This window comes from Mus caroli, chromosome 3 (assembly GCF_900094665.2).
Source record: "Mus caroli chromosome 3, CAROLI_EIJ_v1.1, whole genome shotgun sequence".
Taxonomy (NCBI): Eukaryota; Metazoa; Chordata; class Mammalia; order Rodentia; family Muridae; genus Mus; species Mus caroli.
The window spans coordinates 59,752,985-59,772,255 of record NC_034572.1 but is presented as its reverse complement, the minus strand read 5'-3'; the positions used below and the strand labels follow the sequence as shown (position 1 = coordinate 59,772,255).

General features: G+C 41.8%; 1 protein-coding gene and 1 pseudogene across 5 annotated transcripts in view; both read left to right on the top strand.

Annotated features, from left to right (window-relative positions):
• Positions 1-19,271, top strand: part of Veph1 (ventricular zone expressed PH domain containing 1) — a 213,456-nt gene that overhangs the window by 129,071 nt on the left and 65,114 nt on the right. For all 4 annotated transcript variants that reach the window (XM_021158192.2, XM_021158191.2, XM_029474775.1 and 1 more), the window contains exon 10: positions 17,256-17,395. In XM_021158192.2, the coding sequence (XP_021013851.2) occupies positions 17,256-17,395 (140 nt within the window). The remainder of the gene's footprint in view (positions 1-17,255; positions 17,396-19,271) is intronic.
• LOC110290969 lies at positions 12,288-13,194 on the top strand (annotated as a pseudogene). Its single transcript, XR_002377518.1, has one exon. The product of XR_002377518.1 is annotated as a triosephosphate isomerase pseudogene (transcript).

Below are 19,271 nucleotides of genomic sequence, written 5' to 3'. Positions count from 1 at the left end.
GCTATATTTGGGTCCTTTCAGCAAAATCTTGCTAGTGTATGCAATGGTGTCAGCGTTTAGAAGCTGATTATGGGATGGATCCCTGGATACGGCTGGNAGAAATATAGAAATGTAATAAATGCAATATAGAAATGTAAGCCAAATAAACCTTTTCCTCCCAAGTTGGTTTTGGTTATGGTGTTTCATTACAACAATAGAAACCTTAACTAAGACATAAGTGCAGTAGGGAAGTTGTTAGAATGTGATAAGTGCTTTGAGAAAAGAAAAAAAGAAAGAAAAGAACCAAAACAAAGGAAAAGAAGGGGATCCTTATATGTGCTTCCGTGGAGAGATGGGAGAGTTTCGGGGACGCATCAGAATGCTGTCATTGTTTTCCTGTGAAGAATCACACTGAGGTGCAGGTTGAAAAGAAAAGGCAACGGACATAGAAGCTTGAACACTGTACCTTTCTTCAAGGATTGGATTCTTTGGGAACTTGCTATGTGGAGCAGACAGACCTCCAACTCACAGTGATTCTCCTGCCTCTGCCTTCTAAGTGCTGGGGTTAAAGTGTGCACCACCATGCCTGGCCCAGGGTATGGAATTTCTCGTGAGAATAATTTACTTTTGTACTAGCGATTCTGGCAACCTGAACCCTGATTGTGATGCTGGGCTCTGCAGCATCCTGTGTTAACTGTGTTCTGGTCACAGTTCTGCTTAGGATGACTCCCAGTCCTTGACTAGGCGGCTTCATTTCTTTTACTATCATAGCCTTACGTTTCTTGCAAAAGTACACTGAGAGTTTCTGGGTTTTCAAGCTGTTGTTTAAAAGACCTTGGAGCCACTTACAGGATTTCACAGCAATGAAGCAGTGAATTGAATTAGAGACAAGTGTAGGAGATGACTTAGTAATGTTTGAGGACATTTTTGTTTGTCACAGTTTGGGACTGGGTGCTATGAGTGTCTATTGGCTTTAGACTGTGGTTGCTGACAAGTGTCTAATATATCATTTCTGTCTTCATCCTCCTCCCTTTTGTCCTCAAGCAGGGCAGCTCTGATGTTGGTGGTTTTAAACACTGGCTTTCTCATAGATGCTTAAAGCGAGAGCCCCACAGCTTAAGGTAATGTGGTATACTCTGGACGTGATTACTTCAATGCTTTCTGCATTCTCAATGCAATTAAGTCTAAAGGTCTCACTCCAGAGACAACAAAAGTATGAAGCTAGCAATATTTGAATTTTTAAAATCAGCTTCAACTCTATAACTAATTTTATCATTCTAATAAGTACACACCAGAAGAAACCTCATTTTATATTAGTTCTATGTTCTTTCTTTCAGTGATTTTGATTCTGTTAGGAAAAAACAGGCTATATTATTCAATATTTTGAGGGTTTCTCACTATTCGCTTAAATTTATTAATTAATTTGCATCAAATACCAAACCCTGTTAGGAGAGGCTCTGTTGCTAAGGTCTTATGCCTCAATTGGTTCTTGACTTGTCAATAAAAAAGGTGAGAAGGGGTGGAGGTACAGATGAAACTTCCAGGTCCCAAGAGGAAAAAGAGACACAGGAAAGAGAGAGCTTTTCTGCCATGCTTTGAAGAAAAGAGGACGCCGCAATCATGTAAGACCTCAGGGCAGTTAGGGCCTGTGCCCTCTGCTACAGGTGGATGGCCAAGAATGTTGGCAGTGGGCTAGCTGATGCAAGCCACTAAGTTTAGGGCAGAGGGAAAGTCAGAGATAGTAAGTTGATAAATGCACACATATCCAGGCAGGAGGTATCTGTGCCCAGCAATTGTACCTAGCTGGCAAGTTCTAAAATAATAAAGCTGTCTGTGTGTCCTGTAGTCTCAGATTCTAGGGTCTTGGAGTGGGCTCATAATGTGACCTCTTTGGGAGCAAAAGTTGGGAGAGAGAGAGAGAGAGAGAGAGGCCATGTTGAGGCTAATAGCAGATGATCTCAGAGTCAAGCCAGAGAAAAGGAAGCTGGGTTGGGGCTGATAGGTCCTGGAGTTAAGCCAGGTGGGACAAAAGGAAGCCGGGAGGGACCAGGGCGCTGCAACTCCTGGACAAGGTTGTAGCTTGCATTTAAAACTACATGCAACAAACCCTAATTAACATTTAGTGCATCATGTCTGTATTTACTGTTCCCATTCCGATAGATTCTTTTACCTTCCTCGGTTGTACCAAATCTACAAAAACCAAGTTTAAAAGAGACAGATGATGTGAAAAATAAATGCATTAATAATCCAATAATAATAATTAATTAATAATCCATTAGTAGAGATATTCTTAAGACATTTATATCTGAAAAGTTTTACAATTGATAAATTATGAATTGACCACTAATTACTCAATTCTTCTCCCAACTCTTCCATAAGACTTCCCAAGCTCCATCTAATGTTTGCCTATGGGTCTCTGCATCTGTTTCAGTCAGTTGCTGGGTGGAGCCTCTCAGAGGATAATTATGCTAGGCTCCTATCTGTAAACATAACAGAGTATCATTAATAGTGTCAGGGATTAGTTCTGGCCCATCAGATAGATCTCAAGTTGAGGCAGTCTTGATTGGCCATTCCTTCAGTCTCTTCTCCAATTTTGACTCTATCTTCTTGTAGGCAGAACAAATTTTGGGTCTAAGGCTTTGTGAGTGGATTCATGTGCTTATCACTCCATGGGAATCCTGCCTGGCTACAGGAGGTGGCTACTTCAAGCTCCACATCCCTCACTGCTAGGAGTCTCAGCTAGAGTCATCCCCATAGTCTCCCTGGAAACTCCCCCAGCAGGCAAATGGATGGAAATAGAAAATATTCTGAATGAGGCAACCCAGACCCAAAAGGACATGCGTGATAGATGCACCTATATGTGGATATTAACCATAAAGTACAGGATAGCCATGCTATATACAATCCACAGACCTAAAGAAGCTAAATATCAAGAGAGGATGCTTAAGTCTCACTCGGAAGGGGAAATAAAACAGTGGTCAGAGGTGATGGAGGGAGTGAACTGGGTAGGGAGGAGGGATGGGAGGAGAACAAGGATGAGGGGGCATCTCTAGGATGTGCCAAAAAAAATGGTTTATTTTTATTTTGAACTTCCAGATCACAGTTCATCATCGAGGGAAGTCAAGACAGGAATTCAAGGCAGGGATCTGAAGGCAAGACTGCTTGTTATTCTGAAAAAATAACAAATAGAGTACAGCAGAAAACATGGAAGATGATACCTGCTAACTGACTCTCTGGCTCACAAATTAGCTTGTGCTTAGCTAGCTATGTTAGTCTAGAACCACCTGCCTAAGGAGTCGTGGCACACACAGTGGGCTGGGCCCTCTGCATCAATTAGTGATACATCACAGTCATACATACCCACGTGTCAGTCTAATCTAGGAGTACCTTAGTTACAGCTTCTCCTCTCAAAGAACTCTAGGCAGTGTCAAGTTGACAATTAGGCATAGCCAGGACATCCCTGTCAAAGCTTACTTATGAAATTTCATTTGATAATTATACCAACTCATAAATACCATCATACCAAGGGAGTTTTCATTTGTTCTCTTTTTTAGCAAAGCCTTCAAATCTGTATAAATAATTGAGTCTACTGTTAAAAAAAAAAAACTCAAGACTGAAATTCTTCACATTCATGCAGTATTGATGTTGTCTAATCTCAATAGTTCAAGTATCAAATATGTGTTGACTATTTTGTCATGTTTGCCTTTAAATTCCCTGGTCAGCTGTGTATTTTAAACATGTGTGCAACAGAAACAATCCTACTTCCTTAAAGTCATTTAGAAATTCTATGAATAAAACTGTTTGAGAATTTAAATACTAAGATATAAGGAAGTTTACAAACAAAATAAGAACAAGAATAGCATGTTTGCACCATCGCTAATTAAAGCATTATCTGTAAATACATTTAACATAAAGGATGACGCTCTGATAGCAGAGGAACCATCTGATTTCAGGTCAGAACCCGAGTTCTCAAACATCTGAGGCTTAAGAAATTCCCAAACGTTTCCAACCAAGTATTACTTTTGTTAACTTTTGAACTCAAGCGTATTTTTAAAGCATGCAATCCATGTGTTTCAAATTCATTTTCACTTTATGCATCAAGACACGGCTTGGGAAGCGCCTCTGATCTCCATGGGGTGTCCCCCAGAGCAGAAATCTTACCAAGAAATGAGCTTTGCTAGTGTTAAGAAGCGGCCTGACACATATCAGGATGTAACCGTGCTGACTTCTGAAGCAAAGGGAATTTTTTTAGTTTTGATCACAGTCCTTTCCTTCCATTCAAGACAAAGTAGAATAATAAGAACTTGACAAGAGACTCAGCTGGTCACTGACAGAGTCTGCACAGGGGGAAGTGACTGCTCATTCATTGTAAGTGAGGCTGCCTTGGGATACCTGCAATAACATGAAAGGCATTAAATACAATAAACAAGTTCAAACATCACAGAAACCTTCACGGCCCGCTTCCAGTCCACCCCACCACTTCCACTTCAGCAGAAACTGAAGTAGCCTCTGTTTGCGGTGCCACCTTTGTCTCCTCCAGACATAGGGGCTGATGCTTCCAGACAGCTGATGGTGTTTCTCGGTACCGGGTTTAATAAATGAACTCCATCAGTTATTCATAAAAGGGGAGGAGAAACACAGGGTGGGGCAGTTAAGTGTGTGGGAACACAGGCTCCGTATCCATGCTAGATCCAGAGGCCTCTCTCTGCTGAGGCCTCACCCCTGCATCCCAGCACCCTCTTCTACAATAAGAAAGAGAGTGAGGTGCAAACACAGAAAGTCGTCTCCCCACGACACTCATACAGACTTTATTAGCTGATTCTTTAAAGTGCGAGCTGCTAATTTACATGCAACTGACAGTTTTCCTACACAAGTTTTATATATAATCTTTCTCATTTTTTTTTATTTTTGAGTATGTGTTTTCCCTGCATGTATGTCTGTATACCACATGTGTGCATGGTGTTCCTGGAGACCAGGAGAGGGTATTAGAAAAGAGTTGTGAGTCACTGTGTGGGTACCGGAAACCACACCTGAGTCCTTTGGGAAGAAGAGTCAGTGATCTTAGCTGCTGAGCAATCTCTGTAACCCCAATACAGAGTTAGTCTGCGTCTTTTCCATTTCTAATGCTAGTACTCCTTGAAATCATTTTACGCATTAAATAAATTTAACTGACCACTCAACTCGGAGACATCAAGGCCACGGAGATAATAATGTATGGTAGCCCAATTCTCATCTATTTCCTGGGATAAAAAAATTCTACTAAATATATTTTTACTACTATAAAAATATAATGTTCACTGCAAATTTTTGAAAATCATAGAAAAGGCTTAAAAATTACTTTATTCTTACCACCAGGGTTAGAAATTTTACTTATTTCTTCCGGGCTTTTTTAATTTTTTAAGTTTTAATTTTTCTTTGGGAATTTCCTACACAGATACAATGTATTTTGATTATACACATTCCCCTCCCCTCTCCAACTTCTCCCAAACCCGTCCCCCTGTCTTCATCCCCTCCCATTCATTCACACAAGGGATATTTAGAAAGTGTGTGCTAGAGTGCTCACTAACTTAGAGCGTGCTCTGGGCGAGTCCACCTGTGGTTCAGGAAAAGGGTTTCAAAGAGTTTTGTTGCAGCCTTCTGGTGATCACTGGAGGGGCAGGCAGCTGCTGGGAGAAGCTGGGACCTGACCTCGTGCAGGCAGTCTGGGATGCCACATTTAGCTCATCCACAAAGCTTTGGGTATGTAATTGAATTGGGGGGAGGGGGGCATGTCTGACACTAACTAAATATTTTGGTATTCATGACTTAGTTGGAAAGAATGCCAACAATAACCAGCAGTTTAATTTACCACATTTGTACTGCCTTTAATTGCTCTGAGCATATCTCTTTTCTATTCCCTCCAATGCCCCAGGAAAATACATATTTGCATTGATTCAGTATCACTGATGAGAGTCTTTCAAGTGAGGAGGAGCAGGAGAAACAGAAAGGAGGTTTCTAGGATGCTGTCTTGCGTGCCTGGTTCTCAGTCCACAGGAGGATTGAGTGGATGGAGGGGCTCTCGCTGGTCACTATGATGCCTGGTGGGCTATGTTAGAGAGCAGTGTGCTTGGTAGGGACAGAGGTGAACTTCAAGGGTAACTGAGGTCTTCACTAACTGAACTTCACTGACACACTTCACTGAGCCTGGATCTCCGGTCTCCTTTTCCCAGCAGCAAATTTACAGAAGAGATGAGAGAAAAGGAAGTGTGCAAAGCTGGCTGGTTGTTCTGTAGAGACTATACTTTTTATACTGTTCCCTCTTTTACCTCAAAGCAGACACTGGTTCCATTCAGGCTCAGAGGAAAACATTCAGACTTCCAGGTTCTTACGACCACCAAGGCACACTTGTTGTCTTCCCTTGGTTTGACTTCTTTCCTTGCAAAAAATCTTCAGTGTTCGCCGTCTCTTTGATTTTCTCCTGGGTCTCTTTTGTTCCTTGTATTTGAGGTTCTTTCTCACATGTACATTCCCGTTGTTCTTCACATGGTGCCTGTACTCCTTTGAGAATGCCAATGAGACAACATATCCCAGTATTTGACTGCCCACAAACACTGACAAATCCACAGCTGGGTCTCAGAGATCAGCTCACTGACATCGTGGGGAACAGTTTTCATAGAAGTTTATAGCAAACGCCCAGGCTCCCAACAGGTTAGACACAGCCACCATCCCAATATGCTAACTAAAGAATGGAGTAATGGTAGAAAGTGAAGACGATTAGAGCAATGTGGCTCCATTGGGAAGTACAGATGAAGGGGTCCAGTGACTCAGTCCACATTCAGGACACTGGTGTGAGCTTTAAATAGAAAGATAAGGGCCTTAGACGGTACATAAATGAGGCTTTGGCATTGTCTGATTGAGTTTTTGGTTCCCTGTGTGGTTGTAAGCAGTCCTCATTGCTCAAAGGGAGCAGCACTCTGGTCCCTATCAGATGACACTGCCACTCCAGGATGCAGCCTTGATATCATACAGAGTCACCCTCACTTGGAAGGTGACCATTCTGGTGGCTCATCATTGTTTGGGAAACCCTATGTGTATTTGGGGTGTGCAGAACAGTGTTAGTCTCTTCTAGTAAAGATGTCTACTAATCTGACCTGTTATCTCTACCATCCAATGAAGCTTCAGGTCTGGATTCCATAGGGAGAGCCTTAGAAAAAAAGAAAAAAGGACACTGTAAAATGGTGGCATTGAGATACTAAAGATTATAGGTATAGAATGAAGGCAGAGATGTCACACTTTTGTACTGTGGGCTCCAATGAGTCACTATCATATAACAAAGCAGCTTCTAAACACTTGTTATAATAACATTAGTAAGGTGACTGGATGAGGGCACTGCTGACTGAATTGTCAGGGTGTGTGTGTGTGTGTGTGTGTGTGTACAAAGTGCAGGTGTCTGTGGAACCCAGAGGCATCAGACGACCCTGGACCCAAAGTTACAGACAATTGGTACAGGGAGCTGAACACGGACCCGCTAAGATGAGCAACACATGCCTTTATAACTGACTGAACCATCTCTCCAGGCCTCTGATTTCGGTTCTGACGGGACATCAAATCAAATCAAACCCAGCAGCCCTTGTTCCCCAAATAGACTAGAGAAGCCAGAAAATAAAAGAAACTGTGCCACTCCTGAATGGGATACTTGTGCCATTACTCATCCACAGATGTTACTGTTCATAATGGCAGCTCAGGCTCCAGCCAGAGGGATTTTACATCAGTGGAGATCGTGAAGGTAGCAGCACACCCTGGACCCTCTTTATCAACATGCACAGCCAGTCTCAGCTGTTAATCTTTGCATTTACATTACATGATATTTAAATTGGGGAATGTGAACTCATCAAGTCAGAGGGGTATAATATCAGGATGTGCCTAATCCTGTAGTGACTTGATGCCCCAGGGAAAGGGGATGCTTGTAGGAGTGAAGTGGGGGGAGTGAAAGACAAAGGAGTGGGGGATGGGATGAAGACCTCTGAGAGGGGGTACCAGGAAGGGGCAACATTTGGAATGTAAATAAATAAAATAGTTTAATTAAAAAAAAAAAAAAAAAACATGGGCATTTGCCATGTGAGATCTGCAGGAAGATCTTTGACCGCCTCACTCAGAATAAAGGCGCTGTGATTCAAGCAAACAAGTGAAATTTTAAAACAGAAATAAAATTAGTTTACATTGACTTTAAAATAGAACTACCAGGTGACCCGGCTCTATCACTCCTGGGTTTCTACTCAAAGGACTTTATATCAAACCAGAGATCCCTGCATATCCATATTCATTGCCGCTCTACTCACAAGGAACCCACAGAGGAAGTGGAGCTAGTCCAGGTTTCCATCAGTAGATGAATGGGTAATGAAAATGTGGCATATTTGTGTACATAATTGAATATTATTTAGTTATAAAAACGAAATCATGGGCTGCAGAGATGGCTCAGCAGTTAAGAGTACTGACAGTTCTTCCAGAGGTCCTGAGTTCAATTCCCAGCAATCACCTGATGGCTCACAACCATCTGTAATGGGTCTGATGCCCTCTTCTGGTGTGTCTGAAAGACAGTGTACTCACATTCATATATAATAAATCTTTTAAAAAAATGAAATCATGAAATATGCAGGAAAATGGGTGGAATTGGAAAGAATGATATTGTGAGATAACTCAGGCTCAGAAAGTCAAAAATCACACATCCTGTCTCATATGAGGGTCCTAGATCATGTTTACATGTGTGCGAAAGTAAAGGTACATGCAGTCTAGGCTGTGATGCCAGAAAGGAGACCACTGTGGAAGTAACAGGACACGTGAGGCCTGATGGTAAGGAAAAGGAAGCTATAGGGTGTAGAAGGGTACACGGGACTCAGGGAGCTGGCAGGGATAATAGGGAAAGAGAATCAACAAAATCAAATTTTATTTGAAAATTCCATAATGAAACCTAAGACTGTGTATTCTAATTAAACTAAGATTTATTTTTAAAAAGAAAAGCAATTAAGACTATGAGGTTTTTCTCCCTTCTTTACTGCCATTCCATTCTTTTTTATTATTAGATACTTTCTTTATTTACATTTCAAATGTTATCCCCTTTCCTGGTTTCACCTCTGAAAACCCCCTATCCCCTTCCCCCTCCCTCTGCTCACCAATCCACCTACTCCCACTTCCTGGTCCTGGCATCCCCCTACACTGGGGTATTGGCATCAAGCCTTCACAGGACCAATGGCCTCTCCTCCCACTGATGACCAACAAGGCCATCCACTGCCATTCCATTCTAAGCATACAACGTAGACCCGTGGTTACTGGAATCGGTCTGGTTTCAGCAGTATTTTTGCTGCTGTGACCTCTGAAAGCTGGGAAGTCTTTTGCTCTGTAAACAGGTTGACTTTGAACTCAGAGACTCATCTGCCTCTGCTCCAGAGTCTTAGAACTAAGGCATGCAGCATAGGAAGTTCCTTGCATGGAGGCTGGGATGTAGCCTACGCTATCACCTGAGATAGTTTTCAATGTTCTAGTCTTCAAGATGACGAAATACTTAAGCAGTCACCTGACCTAACTTCATTTGGAAGTTACCCAGAATAGATATAGAGGGAGTAAAGGAAGAGAAGAGAGAATGAAAGAGAGAAGTGAAGGCCAGTAGGTCCAAGATAGTCCAATATGGGCTGCATATTCAACAACCTTTTGTTTTGAGACAGCAGTTCCAAATCTGGCATCCGAATTCACAGTGTGTCTCCAGAATTAGCTGCACCGGGTTAGTTCCTTTCTACTCAGTGAACCGTAGTTAGCAGCTTTGACTTGAACAAGATGCCTCCTAATTTTCTCCTGACAGCCACATACCTAGACAGTCAACACAGAAGTGGTGGCTATCTTAGGAAAGCCAGGTTCATTAGAACTAAAAGGGCAAGCTCTAACAAGAGCCTCAGAGTTTGATATGCACTTTGTGGCCCAGATGCCACTGGGATACAAGGTCTTAATTAAGAATGTCCAGCTGGAGACAGGGGAAGCAAATGAGTCCTATCCAGACTATCGTACGCTTGTCCTGTACACTCTTCAGAGAGTGGAGAAATGTCAATAAGCTCATTTTAGTGGAATTTAATCATAAAATTTCCTAAAATGTTCTCTTCCTCAAATCTGGTTGCTGTTATGTAGTATGCAGAATTGTAAAGTAATTGATAGCACGTGATTCAGTGCCTGCAGGAGTCACAATGAAGGCCAGTGCCTGCAAGGGATCCCAACTTGCTGGTCTCATTTGCCTCTGCACAACTTTTGATAAATCTATGCTTTGTAGAGCCAAATGTTTATTTATAACATATGGCCTCCCACTGACTCGGAGTAACCACAGCATGACTCTGTATCATTGCCAGAAATCAACTATATTAGCATTATGGGGAGAGGGAGGCATGTATTTGATTTAAAGTTCATATAAATTCCAGAAATATTTTCATGTCTACAAACTCTGAGAGCTCCTATGAAAATATCCTAAATTTATCTCTGATTGTGTTTGATGTTGACTTTTCTCTTGCATCCTTTTGGTTGGAGAGCTAACTTGTATTTGGCAAACATCAGGAGGTTATGGTGGGGAAATGTTGCATTCTTCCAAATGCTCTGCCCTGAAGGGTTTCATGATTGGATAAGGACAATGTCAGGTTCTTCACAGTGGTAAGTGCGACTAGGCTTGAAAGATGAGTGTGTGCTTTTCTCTAGTAGATATTAAAAACAAGTGTAGTGCAGTCATTCAGTAACAAGTTCAACTGGAAATAAATTTCATACTTATAGTTTAATTTATTGTGTTTAGGGAGGTTATTAACCATGTTCCTGAAATCAGTCTAAAAATGATAATGTTGCCACAACCCTTTTTTGTGAGGATCAGTGGTTAAATTACCTCATCAGAAAAGATCCTGCTTTGAGAGCTATTTGCCTAAGACTGTTCTCCATCTGTATAATCTGAAAACCAGGAAAGTCACAGCAGGATCCTCTGTTCAAACACATCTCCTTCGCAGTAGGATGGACATTACATGAATAAGGAAATAATTATTTGCAAATATATGAGTCCTCCTCAATGTAAAATTACCATGTGGTTCAGAAATTCCATAACTGTGCGCACGCATGCACACACACACACACACACATACACTATACAATAGAATAACTTACAGGGGGATGGAGAGATGAGTCGGTGGTTAAAAGCCCCAACTGCTTTTCCAGAGGTCCTGAGTTCAATTCCCAGCAACCACATGGATCTAGAATAACTTATGTAGTGGCCTTGTTAACCCTTCTACATCAAGAGTGGCAGTAGATGCCATGTGCTCAGGACAATGCTTTTCTTGAAGGTGTTATCCAAACTAAGATGGAAACTAAATGATGGATTTCCATATGAAAAAAAAATACAAAATAGATCCAAAACCTTATTGTGAAACCTTGAAACTGTAATTCTGGAGGAAAACATTTCAAGATATACACACATGGTGCTGAATGCATGGCTTAAAATTTAAGAGCATTGACTGCCCTTCCAGAGAACCAAAGTTTGATTCTCACAACCTATATAGTTTCTCACAACCACTTGTAACTCCAGTTCCAAAGGACTCCAACAACCTTTTTGACATCTGTAGGCATCAGGCACCCGCATGCACACATACATAAATGCAGGCAAAATACCCATAGTTATAAAAATGTTAAAAAGATGTATAGGCATAGATAAAAGCTTCCTGAAAAAAAGATAAAAATACCCCAGGAAATAATAGCAGCCACCTAAAAATAGTACTGTGTGAATTAAATAGCTTCTGTATGTGGAAAAAAGAATTGACAGAGTTAAGACACAGCTTAGAGAAAGGGAGAGAATCTTTCCAGCTATACCGCTGTCATGAGATTCACTGTGGTTTGAAGCTGAGTTGTCTGCCACGGGTTCAGGCTCGTACTTTGAATGCTGGTTTCATGCACCGTAGCGCTGTTTCAGAGGCTTTCGGAATCTTCAGGAGATGGGGCTTAGTGGATGGAACTGAGTTGCCAAGGGAAGAATCATTAGCTATTTTTCTCATGGCTGTGACAAAAGACTTAGCAAAAGCAACTTAAGAAAGAAGGGGTGCACCTGGGGTCACACTTTGCCAGTACTGTCTGTCCCTCGTGCAGCAGGAACTTAAAGCAGCTGGTCACGCTGCATTCACAATCATGAAGCAGGGAGATGGACGTTGGTGCTTATCTCACTTCCTCATTCCTGGTTCAGTCTAGGACCCAGCCTATGGAAGGGAACTGTCCACATTTAGGGTAGGTCCCCTCCTCAGTTAACATAATCCAGATAGGGTACTGACCTTCAGAGACTTGAGCTTAGTGCAATGGTGCCTTCCAGGAAGTTCTTCTTGGGGGGCAACTGGAAGACGAACGGGAGGAAGAAGTGCCTGGGAGAACTCATCTGCACCTTGAAGGCAGCCATCTTGACGGCAGACACCAAGGTGGTTTGTGCACCGCCAACTGCCCACATCAACTTTGTCAGGCAGAAGCTGGATCCCAAAATTGCTGTGGCTGCACAGAACTGCTACAAAGTGACCAATGAGGCCTTCACTAGGGAAATCAGCTCTGGCATGATGAAAGACTTAGGAGCCACCTGGGTCGTGCTGGGGTACTCGGAAAGACTTGTCTTTGAAGAATCAGACGACTGATTAGGCAGAAAATGAACCATGCCCTAACACTCGAAGTGATCGCCTGCATGGGGTGGGGGGGAAGCTAGAAGAAAGGGAAGCTGGTATCACTGAGAAGGTTGCTTTCAAGCAAACCAAGGTCATCATAGATAATATGAAGGCTTAGAGCAAGGTGGCCCTGGCCTATGAACCTGTATGGGCCATTGGGACTGGCAAGACTGCAACCCCTCAACAGACCCAGGAAGTACACGAGAAGCTCCAGGGATGGCTGAAATCCAATGTTTCTGATGGGGTGGCTCAGTGCACCCGGATCATTTATGGAGGATCTGTGACTGGAGCAACTTGCAAAGGGCTGGCAAGCCAGCCTGATGTGGGTGGCTTCCTCGTGGGTGGTGCATCTCTCAAGCCTGAATTTGTGGACATCATCAATGCCAAACAACGAGCACTGCCCATCCCTCTACCTGCCTGCATAGCATGGACTAGGTTGCCCAGAAGTTTAGTAACTGCTCCCACCAGCCACATGCTTCTGATGACATCATCTGCCCCCTCTTGTGACCTAACCCACACTGTACCTTCCTGAGCCTTTTACACCTCCCCAGAATGGTTGGGACCAGGCCGATCCCTTTACCACTTATAATGGGTAGAATCAAATATGTCACCAAGGTGGCTTCCTGGAGGAATAAAAGAAGTAGAACTGACTGTCCCTTTGGCCCTAACAAGTGAAATCACCTCCCATTGGTTTGAGATGGAAACTCATGGTTAGAGCACAGTGAGCTTCATGTCACTTTGGCCTGTCACTTAGATGGCCTTGGCTCTAGCTTCACTCCCAATCCCTACTTGTTATCTGATGCAGAAATTCGGAGTCTCTGGGTCTGAAATTCAGTATACAAGAAGGCCAAGATCCTCTTACTCTGAGAGGCCTGTGATAGTGCCCTCCCCCAACAACACTGAAACCCTTGTTTTGTGTTTGTGAACCATCCTACATGTAAGGGAAATAAACACCTGGGCCTAAAAAAAATCATAATCCAGATATGACAGATATAATCCTTGCATATATGTCGGACGTTTGTTTTCATCGTGATTCAAATCCCCTTGAGCTGACAATCAAATTTAGCCCATAAACACCTCTAACACTGTATTCACTCTCTGCTTGCCATGACACCAATAAAGAGCCCTGTGATTCTTCTGTGAACTGAGCAGCATTACTCCCTTGTCTCCACTCTGAGGCACTGGATGCCTCTGACTCTGAGGGTGGAAATACGTCTTTCTCCCCTTAAGTTGTTTCTGTCAAGTATCATAAATACAACAATAAAAAAGAAACATATTGAAAACTGATCCCAAAGTTCATAGACCTTTGAAATGGGTTTGAAAGAGAACACTGGAAAAGGTTGGAGACACAGGCTAGATAAGTTCTAGAATGGCTTTCGGCAAAATTTAATGGGTGACTCTGGTACAAGTTTAGAAGACTGTCAGAAGAGATGTGGACAGTAAATACGGTCTTCATGACGCTTCAGACAAGAGCAAGACTCTATTGGGAGTTTGACCAACCTGATAATCTTGAGAAATTCTGAATTCTACAATAGTAGACTAATTAACTGGGTAGAGGAAAGACATAGCATTCAGGTTGAAGCATGATTATTGCTGGTTGCTGTTAGGCTAATTTACAGTGAAAACGATGAGTAAGAGGATATTTTCAAATACATTTGTTTAGAAAAGGAAATGGCCTATAGCCACAAGCTGAGAGGTTATAAGTCAAAAACTCAATGCAACTGAACAGAAGTCACACAAATTATAACTGTGCAGTTGCAAACGTATCTTCGGGAAAGTTTTAGGAATTGGTAAGATGCCTTACCCACTGCAGGCACCAGTGGAAACAGATTTGAAAGTCTCTTTTAACACAGAGTGCCTCCGGATGCACTGCTCTCCTAGGGTGGCCTAGGTAAGTGTTTCTCCAGGTTCTGCCCCAGGTACCTGAACACTCAGAAGCCAACAGAACTTTGATCCAAGAGTGTCCATCCTGCTTGAGCTGGTAGCAGAATTTGGCATGTGTCATACCCATAGTGATGACTTTGTAAACATGAAGAATGTAGACATTACAAGGTTGTGCATGCTTCCACCAAAGTTTTAAAGAAAAACCTGAGAGAGCAGATAACACATAGTAGGATTGGATTTCCTACAAGAGCTATGTAAGAATGATGAGGGTAAAGCCTAAATTGAAGTCCCAAGGGAAAAAAAGGTTCCAGGGGTGTGAGATATGTACCAGAGAAAGTTGCAGGCCAAGTGGAATCAACGTGGAAGGAAGGCCATATGGGCTGTGAACGCCAGATTACAGGTTATAGAGATGGTGAAGCCACTTGGGCTCATGTAATGCATCCTGTGCTCCTTGTCTGGAGCCATGGGGTTGAAGGTCTGCCGTGTTAGGGGTCAGTCTTGCTTGCCTTCATCTTTCCTGGCTATACTTTTATGCCTTCTTTTAAGATGGGACGTTTTCTCTGTACCATTATCTTAGAAGTACATCACTTGTTCATTGTTGTTATTTCATGTGTGATCATAGCTAAGCTTTCCTTGAGTCTCAGAGGAGGCTTTGGAAGTAATCCGTAGAGCATGGCTGGGACTATGAAGACTTTGGAATAGCCAGGCATGGTGGTGCATGCCTTGCCTGGCACTCAGGCCGGAGTCGGGTAGATCTCTTTGATTTCCATGCTAGTCTGCTCTGTACAGGGAGTTCCAGCCAGGGCTTCGTAGTGAGACCCTTTCACAAAAATAAATAGAAAGAAATAAATGCGTAAGAAATTCTGGTGCTTTTGAAGTTGGGCTAAATACATTTGTCATTATCAGATGCCCTGAATCACTGGGGACAGAGGTGAGATCTAAAGTGTACCTTACAAATGCATGTTTTAAACATAATTTCTGCAGCTAATAGCTATGTTTTGGGAAGGCAGTGGAACCCTTAGAAGGTGGGGTCTGACTTGTAGAAGCAAGTCCCTAGGCTGTACCTTTGAGTCCGTTGCCCCAGCCTGTACTCTCTGCTTCCTGCCTTGTTGTATATGAATAGCATTTGCCCTATCCCTTACCACCATGAACTGGCATCCTCCCCTGCCATGATAAACTGAATCCCTCTAACACTGTAAGCTGAAATAAATCTTTTCTCTTTTATGTTGTTCTCTAAGTCATCATGGCCACAGTGACACAAAAGAATAAGTAAGGCAGGATTACTAGCTAGGTACTCTAATAAATGCTTTGTCCTATGCTATGAAATAATGTTACTATTCAACAAATAGCAAAAGGAGATACTAAAATATTGGGGTGAAAGTTACCCAACATCACATAACTGGTAGGTGATAGATCTGAGGTTTAAGTACCATTAACCACTTCTCTGGGAGGAGACCTGTTCCCATTCTGTGACAGTAAAATTAACATACAATGGCAGAGCTGGCAAGCTATCAGAACATGCTCTTTTATTCAAATCTTCAAAATGTAAGCAATTTTATTTTCTTTGTTTTTTATTACCAATAAACACTCACATGCAACAATAGCACAATTGTAGCTCCCCACAGTATGGATTGTAGCTCCCTCTCAGTGTAGACTCCCTGTGCTGTGGAAGGCTATTCTCCATGAGCAGAGGTATTCCACACCAGTGCACAGGTGTCTTCCATTAGGACGAGAATGGTACCCAATTTCCCAAGTATACCATCCCCACCTTGTCTTCCAGTTGTGGTGCAAGCTGTAGTAAGCTCTATGAGGTTTGCACTTCCCTCCTTCCTTGGTCTAGTTGGGATGGCTTACTTATTTCTCTCAGCAACCATAGCTCTATTCTGCTTTTTCAAGAACTTAAAACAAGTTGTGACCATTGTTTACAAATGTATCTCTCATTTGAATATAAGCTTCTTAATAGCAGCATCATGGCCTCTAAGCTACTCTCAGCCTAGAGTCCAATATTAATCATTCATTCATTCATTCATTCCATTTCATTCAATTATTCCATGCCCACTATTTAATATTCCATAATGCATCAGGGATAAATTACAAAGGAAAAAAACAACAACTAAAATTTAATAATATAGAAAAAAACTTCCAATCTTGATAGGCTCTGAAAAAATGAGAATAATGAAGTAGACCGAGTTTGCTGGAGCATTAACAGAAAGAGCCCAGATCAGACTTGTTTTTGTAGCCAGTGCGCATGCTCCTGGGTAAGAAGGATCTCCTCTTCTAGAGCTTTGATCATCTTAAGTGATCTGAGACCCTCTGGTTCCCGTATAAAACAGAGTCCCCATGAGAGTAGGGTAAATCTAATCCATCCATGTTTATTTACAAGATCTGTATCAACTGGGTGTCTTGTTTCTCTAGGAGTTGCTTGATCTTTTCATCACTGCATGTTACTTAAGACAAGATAAATGTTGAAATAATACAACCTGTCTAAACAATAGTCATTTAAACATATTTACATTTATATATCTTTAAAATGCGTACCTTCCATGAAATGCATCCACTCCCAAATACAGAGTTGTTTGGAGTCATTATCTCATTTCTTGAGAAAATCAAAAATGGGTCCTAAAGGAACTGATATGTGTTTTGCATAACCATTATCTTGTGTGTTGGATCATGAAGTAGAACTCATGTTCAACACTGTGTTGTTTCTAGATACTATGAGAAGTTGCGTGGCAAAGCTGTTCTTCACCTGTTCTTTAAAGGGTCATTACTGCCTATACAGCAAGTCCAGCTTCACCCTGGTCAGCCAAGCACCCCAGCCCTGGATCCAGATCATGTTTCTCTACCAACAGGTGTGTATAATTCACGCTCATCAGGCTCCTGGATGAGTGGCTATGGTGTGAGGTTATGATCACTTTTGTTGAATTATTAATCCTCTAGCCAAAAGTGGTATTGTGGAGGGGTGAGGGAACAAGGGCTGAGCAACACAGTAAAGCATTTGCCTGCATCTTGGGAGCGCTAGGTTCAATTCCCAGCACTGAAGTAAAAAAGCAAAACAAGAAAGAAAGAAACAAGGAAAGAAAAGAGAAACTCCTTTGTGTTAAGCATTAGTAAAGGCAGCTTATGTGGGAGGATACCTACCTCCTATAGAGTTTGCCTTTATCTATCTTATCCTAAAATCCAATTAACTTCAGTGTGAACATATCATTTCTGACATTGCTAAAAGTCTAAAACCCACTTTTGTCTAGTGAATATATGTACACGGAAAAAAACCACACAAAGGAAAACTTTCAACTTAATGATGGGGAATTTTATGACAAACTGTCAACATGAAAAGAGATTGTTACTTAAAAATACTTATTAAAAGCATTAAATTTGCACTTAAAATACAAATATAGATTATAAAATGACAATATTGGATCTTAAACTCCATTTTCATTGACTAAGGAAACTGTAGGGCAGAACTCATATTATCAGATCTCCAATACAGTAATCTTTTTGCTGTTGCCTGTGTTTTGAAAACAAACTGGGAAATATTTGTAGGTAAGAGAAGGGTTGGCAGAAGTAGAAAATGCAGGGTGTGAGTGTTGTAATAGGCTTGAAAAATAGGACAAGTAATAGGACCATAAAATTGCTTTGGTTAATAAAATAATTTCTGTAATAGCACCTACAAAAGTCACCAGGGACAGTGGGATGGCTCTGGTGACCTGAGTTTAATTCATTGGATCTGCATAGAAGGAGAGGACCAACTCCTGCAAGTTGTCTCTGACATGCATATCTGTATAACATAGCATGCACAGTCCCATAAACACACACACATACGCATAATAACATAACATTTTTAATTTAATAGAATACTTAAAATAACAGGTGGACAGTGCCCTTAGTAGACATCATAGGTTATCAAACAAATAGCCCAGTGCCCAATAAAGGTTTCCTCTTTTCAAACTGTTGGCCAGTGAGTTCTCAAAGACCTCTAAACACCATGGGCTATCGTCATAGCTTATGTTTACCCTCTAGAGCTCTATTGCTAGGCTCTGTTGCTGAAGACACCATATACTTGAATCAAAGAATATAGAGGAATCAAGCTGGTACCAGGTTGGAAGCTTCATCCCTACTGTCTTTATAGTACTGAAAGACAGTATACATGCTACCAGGGAAATGCAATTATCCACTTTATCCAGCTGTAATTTCTGCAAGCTTCAGTTACTGGCCTGGAAAGATGCACACTGATGTAATAGTGGCACACATATAGAAGTATCCAAACATTTTCTGATTAGATTTAAGGACCATTCCACAAGATGGAACTCATGCCTGCATCTTTAACAGAGCCAAGAACCTACGGATAGCTAGACCACAGTACTATTTTTCTGCTAAATGGACATAGCATTAAACTAACTCTCAATGATTTATTGTTGTACCAATAGAATAGTATCTGCCAACCCTTACCAAAGAAGTTTCTTTTTTTCAGTACATGGCAACTAACAACACAGAGACCCATAATTGCTCAACACATAAAGCATAGAAGCCTGGGGTGCTCAGCTCTAAATGCAACATTTATATCATACTCCCTCCCAAGACAAGAATCATCATGGAAGGGAGGGTGGAATACCTAGACAAAATCAGAGAACAGAGGATGGAGACGGTCATGAAGCCCCAACCCTAGCTGAAAAGCCCCTGGAAACTGATGAATGACTCAAGAGGGTTAGTTGGCTTCTCTAGGATGCA